The 15473-nt window shown below is 40.0% G+C and overlaps 1 protein-coding gene across 7 annotated transcripts in view; it reads left to right on the top strand.

Moving 5' to 3' along the window:
• tcf3b (transcription factor 3b) overlaps positions 1-15473 on the top strand; it is a 36513-nt gene that overhangs the window by 13755 nt on the left and 7285 nt on the right. For 6 of the 7 annotated variants that reach the window (XM_077717689.1, XM_077717691.1, XM_077717695.1 and 3 more), the window contains 7 exons: positions 2497-2593; positions 4013-4085; positions 9936-10009; positions 10497-10569; positions 11301-11341; positions 11858-11990; positions 12207-12253. In XM_077717689.1, coding sequence (XP_077573815.1) covers positions 2519-2593; positions 4013-4085; positions 9936-10009; positions 10497-10569; positions 11301-11341; positions 11858-11990; positions 12207-12253 — 516 coding nt within the window. In that variant the 5' untranslated portion in view covers positions 2497-2518. The remainder of the gene's footprint in view (positions 1-2496; positions 2594-4012; positions 4086-9935; positions 10010-10496; positions 10570-11300; positions 11342-11857; positions 11991-12206; positions 12254-15473) is intronic. The other variant, XM_077717694.1, reaches the window with a different exon arrangement.

Here is a 15473-nt window from a genome sequence, read left to right as displayed (position 1 = left end):
GAACTGAAACATATTCATCATCATGTGTAAAGAAGTTACACTAAAGAGCCAAGCAGTTTTAGTTTCAGTAGTTTTAGTTTTCGGCCCGCACACCTTAGGTTAGCCACCAGCGCCATAGTGTTTTGTGTTGACTGCTTCTTTGTGGTGTCTTTGCTTCGAGTGGGGGGCTGACAAACACCCCCTAAGCTGCTTGCTTCAAATATTGATCCACGCGTTGGCCAAGATGCCATTTTGTTAAAGCCACCTTGTCCCTCTTCCATGTGCCTGAGTTAATGTCGCGCAGTGCTTGGCTAACATTTGAGAAGCCCCAAAAGTTGGGACAGGCAATGAGACGTAGACTCGGATATGTTTGTGTGTGCGTGGCTTGCTGGCATGCATGTGGTCACTTCCTTTCTCAAGGTTAAATGAGTTCTGCCTGCTTGAATGGGCCACACTTTTTTTCAAAGTCTGATAATGCCATATAATATCCAACCTAACTAATTGTCAATAAACTTCCATATCCAATTCGATATGAAATTCAAAATGCTTTTTGTTTAGTGATTTGTTTTTATTGCTGTATTCCAAAGGAGGCTGTAAAAGCACACCACCTGTTGGTGTCCAAATACTTTCGCGTCACCCCCTTCACTTTGCTGATTCCTGGCAGCCTGGCTCAATCACGTCCAAGCTTCAGAATGCCGCCCTAAGGCAACGCAGGGAAAATTCTCTGTCGTTTGTCAAGCTTCTCAGCGTTGACGTATGCTAATTCGACAATAACGTGTTTGCATATAGTCATTAGCTCTGCTTTTCACCTCTATTTCCTTGGGCTAACAATAGTCCTAATTATGTCTGTAATTGTAAATTTACCACGTGGCTGGGGTGAAAGTACGGCCATGTTGTTTGGGCTATGTGTTTACGTAGAAATAGCTTTTATTTTTTTTAGAGAAAAGGCAATTTCTAGTTTTACCATAGAGTAGAACACCAACGATAAACTGATGATTCCAGCAAAGTCGCTGCCTCGGAGCATCTTTGGCATCATTTTTCGTAAAGACTATTATTACCTCGAGTACAAGCTCAACTCTGTGTTGAAACAAGTAAACCCGATGGTTACAAGCCCATAGGAAAGCAAAAAAGACCACCCATGTCCAAAGTTTGTTAAAATAATGTTTTTGAGAAAATGGAGAACCTGATATGCCACAACACCACAACACAAGGCAAAGTAAACATTGTTGGCTGGTTTATTATAGCCTACCACTGCTTTTTAGGACATTCTCAATGTTATTCTCCCACAAGTGGTTACATACAGGAACAATTGTGCATTTTCCATCATTTTAGTCATCAGTATAAGATACAAACAGATAATTGTTGTAATTTTTTTCTAAATTAGGCATTTCATCTAATTTTAGAAACTTTAATATGATAGGTAGCCAGTTATCTGTTTAGGGCAATTCTAGTTTCCACAGCTGCTTAACTTACTTTGACCACTTCTAAAGCAAATTAACACAAGAATGTTGAAATAATGTTCTAATACTACGAAACATTGTGGTTATAAATATCAAAATTGTCTTGTTCATTCTTAGGCAGATTTATTTTCATTGCTTATAAAGGCAAAACTTGTCATCAAGCAATGGGCTTGAGGCAGAAGTCATATTGAAGAAAAGATGTAAGGAAAAGTAGACCCGGATAGTGTTAATTGAGATACCCTTTGCATTTTTGTAGTCTTCCAAACGATGTCAGGCAGTTGAATTCAGTTTTTCTTTTCTTATTGTTTTATTCACTAGGAATTTATTAGGAATTTCCTCTCCCAGAAGCAACGTTTTTTCAGTTGTAAGAGCAGCAACACATGATGGTAGGAAGCACACTCAATCTGGCTGGCTAACATCAGGGCTCCAAATGACTTCTACTGGATGCTAATGTTAGCCGCTAACCTCAAACAACAATTATATAACTGAATGAGCAGAAATGGTCACAAAAAGTGATTTATACTAGCTACCCTTGTAAATTGCTTTTGTCATAAGTCCACTTCATTCTAAGTGTACTACAATTGTGATCATTTTGCATTTGTGGTACAGGTAGTGGCATTCACTTATTTAAAAACGTTATTCATTTTTTTTTTCGGATCGGTGGTTGGGGTTGCCCACCCTAACTAAATTAATTAGACTTTTATCATCGTCAATCACACTGAAAAATAATCATCAATCACTCTTGATGTTTTCCCAGTTAGGGCAGTATACATTAGGAATGCCATGTATTGGCAATTAAATGTCATTTCTTTTCTAAAAGGAAGTGGTACATAAGCGCATGATGTCATATTAGTGGTTATCAAGTCACATGTGATCATCACAATGTTGGAAGAGTAGAGTAGTTGATTTTATTCATCATGCATTGACTTTTTTTTAATTATTTTTTTTTAAACGGCAACTTTTTTTTTTTTCTCGGCTGTATCACACTTGTCCTTGTGCTTGCAAGTGCCCTTATTATCATCTATTAAAGTCCTGTATCTGCAAATCTCTCTCGTAGGGTTTGTTAGAGACGGAAGGTTATGACCGAGCAGCAGCAAAGAATGGCTGCAGTGGGAACTGACAAGGAACTCAGCGACCTTCTGGATTTCAGCGCGGTAAGAGAGCGGGAGTGCAGTCGGGGTGGGTGGCAGTGGGAAGAGACGCAGGCGGTTGACAGAATTCTTGAATCGGTCTTGCAAATGCAGGTTATGATAAGTAACACTCACCTGACTGATTGCAAGAAAGTATTTGGACTATAGTCGAATTTTTGAAATTATTTTTTTTTCAATAGAATTCTTTTTTTTTTTTGGGGGGGGGGGGTTGGTTTCAGAAAGATTGCTCTTTAATTGTCAGGAATTGAGTTAAAGTAAAATGGCAGGAGGACTAGGCGATAAATCGGTTTTATGAATTCATTTTTAATGCAGAGAAGTTTAAAAAAAAACAGAAAAGGGATCGTTCCCATGAGGTTTTGCGGCATGCACTAATTTCCTTCCTAAACAGCACAACAAATAATATTTTATTGCTTTTAGTGAAGTGTCCAGTGGCAGACACGCTGCAATCAAGCAGAGCTCAGGATCGAAGTGTTCGTTGACAGTGTGTATTAACATTTTTAAAAAATACTTTCATTCGTAAAATGAGAAGATAAACTAAACCAGCCCTCATAGGCATGCTCAATAAATAAAAAAATAAAACTAAACACAAAGTAATATATACATTCAGGTTTGGCCTTTACTGTCTTGTGCCCCCTTCATTTAATATTATTTGTACGATGCATTTTATCACCTAATTTTACACCGGTGTCATGTCATTTTTTTGTTCCTTGGGGGGGGGAATGTCTTATGTGTGCAGCTATGTGCACATGATGGAGCACTGCCGTTCACTTCCAAGAAAAGGAAGCAGCGCTCCCCGAAGGGAGTGTCTCATTAAACAGTGGAATTCACCACCAAAACGTCCAGATTGATCGCCTGCCAATTTATAACAGCAGATGTTCCGTCTACTAAATACGACACTGATAATTGGGTGAGAAACTGTGGAGGGCTGTACAAACAAGTTTCCTCCTCGTTTGTTTCGGGCATCTGACATCCTCCCAAAGCTTGGACATGGAAGAAAGCGGGAGTTAAAATGTGTTTGAGATTGCTGTTACAAGACCTAATGGGATCAAAAATGGTTTGCTTGGACCTGTTATGTTGTTATGGAAGCTTGCGCTCTGATTTACATGTCCTACTTTGCGGGGCAAAAAGAGGAGACAGACATATAGTGGTAATTCAACCACTCTGTGGCTTCTTTAACAGTGGTGGGAAATTCCCCAATAAAAAAAGGATAGTGCAAAGGTATTTCCACGTTTTAATGCATGCTAGTGACAGCTTTTTTTCACCCTGGAGCTTATCTGGAGTGCTTTGAAGGCATACAAATTTCCCGTCGGGTGAGGGACAAGTTGACGTCAGGTCGTTCATTAGTGGAAGTAGAATGTGTGAAGTGTGCCCTCCTTTGCTTTTGTTTGTAACACAATCATTCTCCTTTTGTTGTCCTCATAGATGTTCGCACCTCCGGTAGCAAACGGCAAGAACAGGACAATGACTCTCGCCAGCAGTCAGTTCAGCGGCTCAGGTAAGTTTGATAGCTCTGTTTTCAATAAACACGCATTCACTTTTGTTCCCTGAGCACTTTCTTACATTTATTATTATTTAATTCCCAATTGATCTTTGCCCAACTCTGCCCCCCAAAAAACAACCGCTGATCAAACATGCATCCTAGCAACCATTGTTACGGAACGGCCACCATCAAGCTTTTTCCATAGCCCCATTGTCACAATGCTTAATTCTGTGCTCATTGTTTACTTATATTACCATCATGAAGTCATTCTCATAAACAGGAATCAAACAAATAAATACAATTGTAAAAAGGATTTCAATTTCAAATTTTTCACACAATAGTCACCACTATTGAGGGATTTCGCAGTGCAGGATGCAGTTGTGTACAATATCTGTAGATTAGATCCTATAGAACTAAGTCTCTTTGACATGTGTGTTGACCCGAAATTGTGGTATATTTTGACACTTTGTATACTTGATTATATACTTTGTATGTAGATTTCTGCGGAAAAAGGGAAGCGGATGACTGAAATCCACTGATTGTACTTCTAAGATAACAGATTGGTGAAAAGGTGTCCTCTTGATGGGTTAGAACTAAAACCAGCGCCCACTTGGTGGGAAAATTTGCCTTCCCCTGCTCTAGTCGCTTGTCAAAGGTTTTGTCTTCGTAATGTAGTAGTCACCCACTAGTAGCTACTATGTATTATCAAGCTCAGCACTCTGAAGTAGAATATTAACTGCTGCTTTGGTGCTAGCCGGTAAAATTCAGACTAATGTCCGAGTCAACTGAGCCAGTAGATTGCATGCATACGTAAGCGCCTAGCGGGAGCATACCAAACATTACCCGACTTCAGGGCATGTCTGAAATGGGTTGTAATGTATTGCTTGTGAGAGAGCTATGTTGCATTTGCATTTTTATCCAGGAAAGTATTGCTAATCTAAATATGATCCATGCTCAAACAATCTGTGCCTTTTCTTTTGGATAGCCTATATGATTTTCTATTTTTAAAGTGCAAATGAGCTGCCAGTTAACCCCTGAAACTGCTTTAAGCAAGCTTTCTCTCTCTTGCTTGCTGAGACTTATTACTTAGTCATGTTACTTTGGTTCCTCTGTCACTCTGCCAACCTGCTGTGTGAAATGCAGTCACACTCCCCAGTGTTCCCCAGAGTGAGAACTTGGCCACCGAGGAACAAAGGCAAGAAAAAAAGGAGCTTATAAACTTGAAACGACCCCCTCCCACCACAACCCTGAAGTGTAAAACTCTCCTCCCCCAACCTGGCGCGGGTTTTTTTTCCCCCCACTGATCTGCAGGAAGTGGCTCGAGTCAGAGACAATGTGCCTCACCCCCAACTCGCCAGTTCTTAAACTCGCCCAGCATGCAGCGTGTGGCCAAAGTGGAAGACTGAGCTTGTTGAATAGAGGGATCAGCCCTGGTGGAAGGCAGGATTCTGTTTGTTTCTATTACAGTCGGCAATTACTAAGCAGTGACGAGTTAATTCCTTCGAACCCAAAGCAACACAATCGACCCACCAACCCCCACCCCCACCATGTGTGTTTTTCGCGGCCCAAAGTGTGGCCCTGGGTCATTGACACCCATTTTAATGCGATACAATGCAAGCTGTCACCTTTGCAGATCTAGAGGTACAAGCACAATGGTGTTAAAATGCCTAAGCATGCAAATTCCTTCGCAGGAATTATTGTACGTCTGGGCAAATATACACCCCAATAATAGTGCAAGGGTCTCAAACCTGTGGCCTGCGGGCTAGTTGAGTCCCATTGTACAATGTTTTGCAACTCGCTATTTCATATCAGTCTGTTATGGACAGGCAGTATTTAAAAAAATGAATGAATAACATAGCTTTTGATAGATTTTGGAACCGTTTTACCAACAAGTTAGTTTAAATGATTTAGCAACTTGAATTTCATTTTGGAAAGAATCTTTGATGCTGCCCAGACTTACTGTTTTGCTAAAAAGCCCCACAGTTTTCCCTCGATTATCACGACTTAACTTATCACAAATTCACTTATTCATGCTTTTTTTCTGGTGTTAATACTTTTTTTTAAATCATAAAAATGTTACAAACCACACTGAAACGCAAAAGCTGAAACCACTCTTGCTACTAGGAATCTTGCCTAAAGGCAGAAAAATATTTATGTATTTATTTATTTTTGAGTTAATAAAAATGTGTAAATCCACGCCAAAACTCTTCTTGCTACTTGGAATCGGCATTGAAGAAATAAAAAAGGGGGAAAAGGGTAGTTATAGTAGGGTTATCGCGTCCATGTCTGGTCTACATTAACTGCGATATTCGAGGGATTACTGTATATTGTATGTTTTCAAATCCAGCATCGTGCCCCATTGAAATGAAGACATTTGAATTTTTTTGTTAGGGAAAACTACCAAAGAAAATATCACCCTCACTTAGCTGATCCTATGAGACTGTTTCAAATGTGGCCATTTACTGAATAATGTTTAGATGTGACATCACACAAGCTGCTTGTATATTCAGTAACTCGGCAGGGCGGGAACGGCATAGAGCAGCCCAGTGGCCCGTCAGGCCACTTCTATTCATTAACACAAAAGTGCTCCAAGGGGCGCTAATTGCATTAGGCGTCTTTCTCCCTTCCTCAGAGGCACTGGGCACGTGTGTGTGTGTGTGTGTTGCAAAGGGTGTTTCAAGTGGTGTGTAGGGGAGAGGCCTGGCAAAGAAGATGTGGGATGTTTGAAGAGTGGCGCTTGTGTGACGTGTGTTGGGCCAAACACGCAGGCAGGCGTCCTCTCTGTCACCTCTGCAGCTGCTGGCAACGTCTCCATCCCCCTTCGCGCGCCCTGTGACCGGCTCACTTCCCCTGGATCACAACAAACAACTTTGTCAATTTGCATATGTGGCTCCTGTTCTAGCTGGGTTTGTTGATGTTGTAGTAGTGCATTGTGGAGAAAAACGGTGAAGCAGTCCCAAGTTTTTTTTTGCTCTTAGTGACATGTGAAACTAAGGTGACACTTTAACGTTTTTGGTTTTCTAGTGGCGCTATCTAATTCCAAATATCAGTATTTTGACAATGCTATTTCATGGTTATTGTGGAGTCTTTAATCCTAAATTTTGTAATCTTGATTTGGATAAATTCTGTTGTTTAGCATGAGGTTCAAGAATTTGTATGACGTTTGAGAGGTTTGTGAGTTAGTGAAGATATTATGATTTTTTAAATAATTCAAGTAATCTCTAAAATTCAAAAGTTCTATTTTCCCCCATTTGTAAAAATTAGGATTTCTTCTTTTTTTGTACATTTTACAATTTTTATGGATTCATTTTTGCATTGTTGCACTGTCTCTGCAGGCACCCATGCATGATGAGCATTGCAATACATGACAAAAGAAAAACAATAGAAAGATGTCTTCTTTGGCATAGTTTTCATGCACTCCTTGGCAGGCAAAATGTCATTGGCACCTCAGCAGCTCTCCACCTTGTTTTAATTGCCTCAGAGTTAATTAGCCCAGTAAGTGTGAAACAATGTTGTCAGACTGCACAGCCATGCTTCCACTCCACTTTCCACTTCGGCCCCCCTGCTGGCTGAGTGGAGGCGCCCTAGGTAGCGCAGTGGTACACCCAAAACACAAAGATCTTTATGACTTTTTACTTTTGTTTGGTGGCCTTGGCAGAACTTCTTGTTGCGCCGTACTTGGATTATTATATTTGTTAGCTATGATAATGCACTGTTCATCCATTTAATAATGCAATTTGCAAATTGATTTTCAATGACAACCATGCAAGAAAATGATTAAGTAAATTTTGTATACATTTTAATTTATTTAATGATCCAAGCAAGGAAGAGATTATTTTCATTCATTGGTATTGCTTTAAAATAGCTTTGATTCATGCAGTGCATTTTACTCAAATGCATTACCATGAAACCAAGCAATCCAATAAAATATTAATTTTTAACATATGCAGCAATGTAATTACCAATGTTGTCCTTTTTTGTCATTGCCAAATCTGATTGACCAATTGAAATAGTTCAAATTTTTACACATTTTTATTTATTTAAGTAAAGTGTACCTGGTTGTGTTAAAGGACGAAAAAATATATACTATTTTTAGTATAAAGTTGGGATTCAAAATATCCCAAGGTGATATAAAACGGACATCTCCTCAACACTTAGATACAGTAGCTATCGCCGTGTGTATCGCTTTGATGCACCCGTTCTGTATATTCCACAATCTCTACTTTGTTGCTGCTATGCCTGAATAACTTGTGAATACCTGCCAGTAATCTTTCCGACTCCTGTTGTTATTGTTCTAATTTTGGCTCCTTATTACAGCCCATGTGTTCTCTGTCTTTCACAAATTTCCACTGTACTACTTTAGTGTGGAATATCCACCTCCCAGTTGGCATGTGTTTCTCCTTTTAGAAGATTTATATAAAAAAAGAATGTAGATGGCATTTGACTAGCCAATACCAATCCTTTTGTCGATGGAATATGCTCTATTGTTTCCTCTGTCCTCTGCTGTTGATGGTAGTTCTTTTAATAGTGCTATGGCCCATCTTCTGAGGCCAGTTCTCCGAAGTCTCCCTCCCTGCCACTCGCATGGCCGCCATAGATCACGGCTGTCGCAGCATGTGTAGGTGCTTGCTCCGCGCAGTTAGTCTCATCACTCATTCCTGTGCTCGTCAGCCGAGCTGCTGATCCAGCCTGGACCCCTCTGACACCCCCTCTATATCCCCCCCGCCCCCAACAACACACTCCCTCCAATCGTTCACTTTCTCTCACACACATTTTTAATTAGGCAAAAAAAAACAACACAAAAAAAACCCAAAGGAGGCATGAATATTCATAAGAAAGCTGCATTAATATGCACAATTATGCAAATCAGCATGCAATTAAGCCTTGTGTCTCCAGAGAGCCTGGATAGCATTAGTACACAAGATAGGAAGAAGAGGATGATGGGGGTATTTTGAGGAGTTTTCAGCTTCACCAGCCTTTTGGCTTTGAGTGTTTTCTTTGTGTTGCACATGGTGTCTGTGTTATATTTATTTATTTGGTGCCTCTGCATCTTTTTTGTGGGTTTTGAGAGGGGGGGGGGGTGATTGTGTCCCAGCCCTTTATAGGGCAAGTGATAATACGTATGTGGTTGCCAGTTCCCAGTTCCCAGCGATAATAAATGAATTAATAAGATGGTGTTGAATACTAAAATTAAAATATATAAGTAATATAAAATGTAAAGATATTCAGGTTATTTGATAATTAAGTAAAATGATACTGATAACAAAACAAAAAAATGATGTAAATAGTTCTTTTGTAAGCAATTTTTTTAGTTAAAATGAGAATATTGCCTTTTTTAAAAATCACCTTTTGCTCTTACTTAGTATAGTATAGATCATACAGTGCCAGTCTTTCCCACTTAAAAGGGATCTTACGTCCATTACAGTCGATGGCAGCCATGTTGTTAAACGAATGCCCTCCAAAGGGTTAAAGCAACATAATTCAGCTAAATTGCATTTGGGAATGTATTGCTCTCATTTCCAGTGTTTGTAATAAAAACTAATGACTACATTTAAGAAGCTTTCCTGTTTTTTTTAATTTTTTTGTTGCTTTTTGTAACATTACAATGCATCTTAAAAGCCACACCAGCTTATGTGCTTGTTAGTGATTCTCTCATGATTTCCGTGTGTGCCCATTGTGGCCACTTAAGAAGCTAAAATGCTGAGTACAACATAATGGCACGGTCCCTTAATGTTATTTCAATCTCAATGACACATTCATTAATAAAATGTTCAGGCTGTGTTTTCATTTTTTTTCTGGCTCCTGTCCATTCACTGGTCTAAACAAAATGTCCTCTTATTTATTTTTTGTTTATATTTTTTGCAGCACTGGATGAGCGCAGCAGTTCTGGTTCCTGGGGTTCGGCAGAACAGAACAGTCCTTCTTTCAGCCAAGGACGGGTAAGATCTAAATGGAATTTTGTGATATTGTCACATGCGCGTTTTTGTAAATCACTGCTGTCGCCAAAAACACGCACTCTCCTCAAGCAACGAGTGTATTTTCAAGTCACGTGCAACGTTTGATGTCAAGTTGCGCTTCTACTTTGTACCTAATAACCTTGGCTAGGAATTCTATGTTGGCAATCCATCTAGCTAGCCCGAAACCTCTGCGGAAGCCCATCGGTAATTCCCGACTCTCATACGCTGTTAACTGCCTTGGCACAATACTGTGTTGAAATAAGGAAGAAGGCCTGAAGTACACGCAGCTTCACTTTGATTAGCACATGTCGATAATTAAGAAAGTCACTCTGAATCCCCCAAGTGGGTGCAGATCTGTTTGGCATTGGTCCTGCGATTTAAGATGAAGGGAGGGCAACCATGAAGCTCCAGTATTCGTGCCAATACGTTGGAGACGGCCTAAATGTTCTTCTCTTATGTGTCTCTACAGGGTTATGGAGAAGGTTCGCACTACAGCGAACACGAAGGCCTGGCTTCTCCTTTCATAAGTTCGGGTATTCCAGGTATGCTCTTAAATAGGGTTATTAAGGGAATTCAAAATTCTTGAAAAACAAGCATACCCTTTTCTGGTTTTCTTCTAAGTATTCATAAGTAATCAACGAGAAAAGTCTTCATATATCAATGATAAATGGATATTTATAGTATTTGTTCCAATCACAGTAACAATTGAAGGTAATAGGGTTGCAAAGCTGTACCAAATTTGGCTTTATATCATGATTAGAAGCTAGCTGTTTGATAAACTATCATTGCTGATCAAGAGGACAAATTTGTGTAAATAAATGGAGAAAAATAAGTGTTATTATACATTTAATCAGGTCTAACTGAAAATATGAAAAATCAAAGTGGGGACAATTTTGTCAATCCTCGTAATCAAAATGGATTGGATATCTTTTGTCATCAATGGTACTGAAATGAAACACCAAATGAGTTAAAATGTTTTAGGAGTCTATTAGGAATATGTAGTTTTGTCCAAAAGTAGTGTTTTCATTGTGAATGTCTCCACACACACACGTGCGTGTGTTCATTGGTTGAGTATCAGGGCAGTGATGCTGAAAGCTTCCTTAGGGATTTATCTGGCAGGCAGCTTTATGCAACTGAGCGTACAAAAAGAAGGGGAAGGGCATCTCTGGACTTTTTGTACTTTTTAGAGAAAAAAAAAACATGTTAAACTGAGCACACATCTTTGCCTGAGATCTTTGTTTTGTGGTGTTGATGTATCCAATTTATATTTCAGGTAAAAGTGAGCGGCCATCATACTCTCCCTTTCCAAACCAGGTGAGTTGTTTTTGTTAAAGTTTTTTCATTTCTGTCATTTGAGCTCCATCCGAAAATTCCAGTTAATGCCCAAGTTTTCACCTAATATAGTAGAGAATAGACACAAAACCCCACATCTCTCAGAAGGTGCCGCACTAATAAAATAAATTGGAGAACAGGGGCCTTCCTTTATTTACGTTCGAGGATGTAGCTGTTAATGTTGACACATTTTATTCTAAAGGACACTGAGGGCAGGGACAAAACAGAGAGCAGACTATCAATTTTCAAACTGCAGTATTCATTGATAGAATAGTTGAAAGACTAAGTTGATGTTGGCGTTTCAATATATTTTGGAAACCCTCAAATTTGGTTATTACACATATTTTAGGATGACACACCAAAATGAGGCACTAGACTAAATTAATATGTAATCCCCATGGCTAAAAGGCATTAACATGACCACATAAAGTTGTGTTCGTGCTGTGCTATTATGTCCTGCTAAAACTTGACCTTTATCATTTTTTATTTTTTTTTTAGCCTGGTTTCCTTCCGAGTGAAATTGCCATGCCCAGCCCAGATGCCATGTCCCCCTCTGGCTTAAAGTCAGGCTCCCAGTTTTACCAATCCTACCCAAACAATCCACGAAGAAGGCCGACCGATGGCGGCTTGGGTAAGATAAAGTTAAACCTCCAACAATTCTGTATGCCAAGGAATATCTGGAAGTATTTTTCCTTGGACAGTCACGTGCATAAAATTCTGGCACATGACACAATGCTGCATTGTGTTCTGTTACAACTGTAGTAGACCCGTGAAGATAAAGCACCTGTGCTGATATTGACGCATGTATATTGTCTTACTTTTACCTTTTCTTTGTGCATTCACGTAGACTCTCAGCCAAAGAAGATTCGGAAACCCCCAGGCTTGCCTTCCTCGGTAAGACCTTTCTTCTTTCGACTACTGTGTATTCACACACACATACGTACACACTTCCTTCTCTACGCTTGAGCAGTTCTGTGATAGACGGGGTAAAGACCCCAAGTGAGCTGACATCAACATTTATCAAACTCAACCTCTACCATGTAGTATATGTCTTTGACTCTTTCATCTATTGATCATTCTCACACATTTCGTGGCAAATTAACTTCTATTATACCCTCACTCTTTCGGCATGTCGGGTCTTGGGACGTACAAAGGGGTCACTGTAGCAGATTTTGTCAGTACGCCCAGAATTTCCCGGCAGCTGATGGCACACATAGTTGGAAATGCAAGTCATGTTTACGTATTTGACTATACACTCAGCGAATTGGCACTAGCCCACATCACTCCTCTTTTTATAAACTGTTGAGGTTAGTCTTGTGTGCTAATTAACGCGTGGCTCCATCGCACCGCTTCAACTACCATTCGAGTTCATTTTCAGCGCCACGGGATTGCTACTTTTTAATTGTGTTGGTTCACTGTGCCAAACCTAGCAAATGTTTTTCTGTTTTAGTGTAAAATACTTTCTTTTTACTCCTGAGGGTGAAGGATACTTTGCTTTAAAAAAAATGAAAGAGAGGGTGAAAAGGCGAGAAGGAAAACTGTCTAAAGGTTTTGAACAAGATTGGCTATTTCTTGTGCATATGAAATTCTGATCACATTTTCCTCTGAGGTTTAATCCCTCATTGAAGAATTGGAAGACATTTCTATTCCACCTTCCAAATCGTGAAAATTCCACTTGTCGTACAAAATACTAAAATAGTCAGCTTCTGAGTCATTTTACACGTCCTTAAACCAACTATGAAAATAAAAACTTCTAGGAAAAATTGAATGGTTCAGTCTTTAAAACAAAAAAATGTTGTATCCTTTTAAAATGCCCTTCTAATGACCAAATTCAATCTCGAAGAGGAGTTTTAATCATGCTGGGTTGCTTTTATATTACATCTGTTTATAAAGTAGTTAGTCTTGGTTCAATGTTTCACAATACCTCATGAGACTTTGTTATATATTTTATCATGGGACATTTTGTTTTCATAACTTTGTTACTAAAGTAGGTTTGTCCTCTTAATCAACAGTAACAGCTAATTAAATGGATAGTTTCTATTCCTCAGTAAAAGCTGACATTAGTATGAATATTTGACCCTGTTACTGTTATTAAACAAAAATATTGTAACTATCAACTTAAATGTGTTCAAAATCTGAGCTACTCAGCAATTATATACTCAATCATTACTTATTATTAATGAATCCGGAGTAGAAAACCACAAAGATGTCCAATTTTTCAAGAATTTTGATGCAGAAATGCTTTAGCAATTTTGGAATGAGCCATATGAGAATTGACTCGCTTATGTGTCGTCAAAGCGAGAAGGAAGTTGAATTTTCTGGTCGGCCAGGTCACAAATTGCATAGCCATGGATGCATAATGTGGCGTGAGTTGAAATCTAGCGTAAAAATTCTGGATTTTGTCTCATTTTTTTTCTGTGAGACTAAATGAGGAAAGAAAATTGATTACTGCCAATTTCGTCTCACTAGTGACTGCATCAAGTTGCCTGTCCCCCCCAGTTACTGACAGAGCCTCCACCTTTGGGTGCTGGCAGTTTGAAGTGGCTGCTGAAACTTCTCCTTTTCCGTCGGTATCGAATCCGACGCCCTCGCGGTGTAAACGATCGTGGTTTCAGTGCAAATGATGAGATGTCAGTGTGTAAAAACCCCTCCCCCTACCTCAGTCATCCCCACGTCTATGCCACAGAAAATGATGGCCTGTGTGGGTCTCCCCCTGTGAGTGACCCAGTTGTGAGGCACGGTGCTCGCGAGGCCTCTTAGCCCCCGTGTCTGAGCCCAGATTAATGACTGCCGATGATGATCCTGTGCCCCCACGCTCTCGTGGGCGTGGACACCACGGCGATGGTCGTTCAATCCATGTGAACTGGAAGTGAATGATCCAGTGTTTCCTCTTTAATTATTCACACATCGCATAACCACCGATGGATGTTTCACAGATTAGCTTTATTTTTAAATTATTTTTTAAAGGCTGCTGACATAGGTCATGGTAAATATCTGGGTCTAAATGTGCCCTGTGTGGCACTTAGTTATATCCATGTACCCGCTCTAAATTGTGTGTCGGACATGCGGAGAAAAGAACTGCTTCTTGGTAGCTATTGGACAGGCATCCCTGAGGGAAGCAGGCAAGGAGCACTCCTCCGCCTACGGTCGTAACTGACGAAACACCATCCGTGCCCGTTGGCTACTGCCAATCCCAGCCTGTCCGAGCCCTCTCGAACCAGCCTTTGGGATTATGGTGAGGGAGCTCACAATCATGTACCAATCCCCACCGGTACCCACCAATCTGCACACTACAACACAAGCCCGAGGGGTCAGGCTGCAAGGAAGCAGTTCCCTGTCGCTCTACCGCTGCTACCATTTAAATGCATATAGTCCAACTGGTTCAAGATGAGTTTTTTGGGTCTGCAGTGTAGCGTTATTGATATGTAGTAGATAATTTTGCTTCCCTCTATATTCTCGAAGAATATTGGTTGATTGGGCTGCCAAGATGCATGGGTTAGTATAAATGTGGCAGTCATGTTAGTTGTACTGATATAGGAATACCCAGAAAAAAATTCGCTCCGACAGGGGGAGAACTCGACACAGGAAGGCCATAACCCACCTGGGATTGAACCCTTGTTCTCAGAACAGTGAGGCGGACGTTTTGGCAACAAATCATTATCAATGGGAGCCATTGAGTTAAGCAACTAAGGAAATGCGGTCGCTCTCAAGAACATTCATGAACGAATGTATCCTGCTGTTTATGAAACAACCGTATCACCATGTGGGGTGGAAGAATAAAGTACTTGGAGTTTAGTTGGACGTTAATCTGAATCCATTCCCACTAGTGTTTTCCTAGTAGAGAAAATACATTTAAAAAAAACAACCTCTGTGCAGTCATAACCTCAATTGCATTAAATCCCTATTAGATGAGGATTTCAGTTTAGAAATCCCTTTTCTTGCTGTGAATACAACACACTAGTCACCAGTGTAGTTCCATTGCCATCTACAGCAACAGGATTGGCGCCACATTGTTCTCCATGAAAGAGCAACTCAAAGCCTATTGTTAAATGAAGCCATCTCAGTCATGTTTTTGCTCCAGAATTAACAGTGATCATTTTAAATCCCCCGTTTC

This window comes from Stigmatopora nigra, chromosome 5, assembly GCF_051989575.1.
Source record: "Stigmatopora nigra isolate UIUO_SnigA chromosome 5, RoL_Snig_1.1, whole genome shotgun sequence".
NCBI classification, from domain to species: domain Eukaryota; kingdom Metazoa; phylum Chordata; class Actinopteri; order Syngnathiformes; family Syngnathidae; genus Stigmatopora; species Stigmatopora nigra.
Note: the sequence above shows the minus strand (reverse complement) of the source record. Positions and strands in the feature narration are given on the sequence as shown.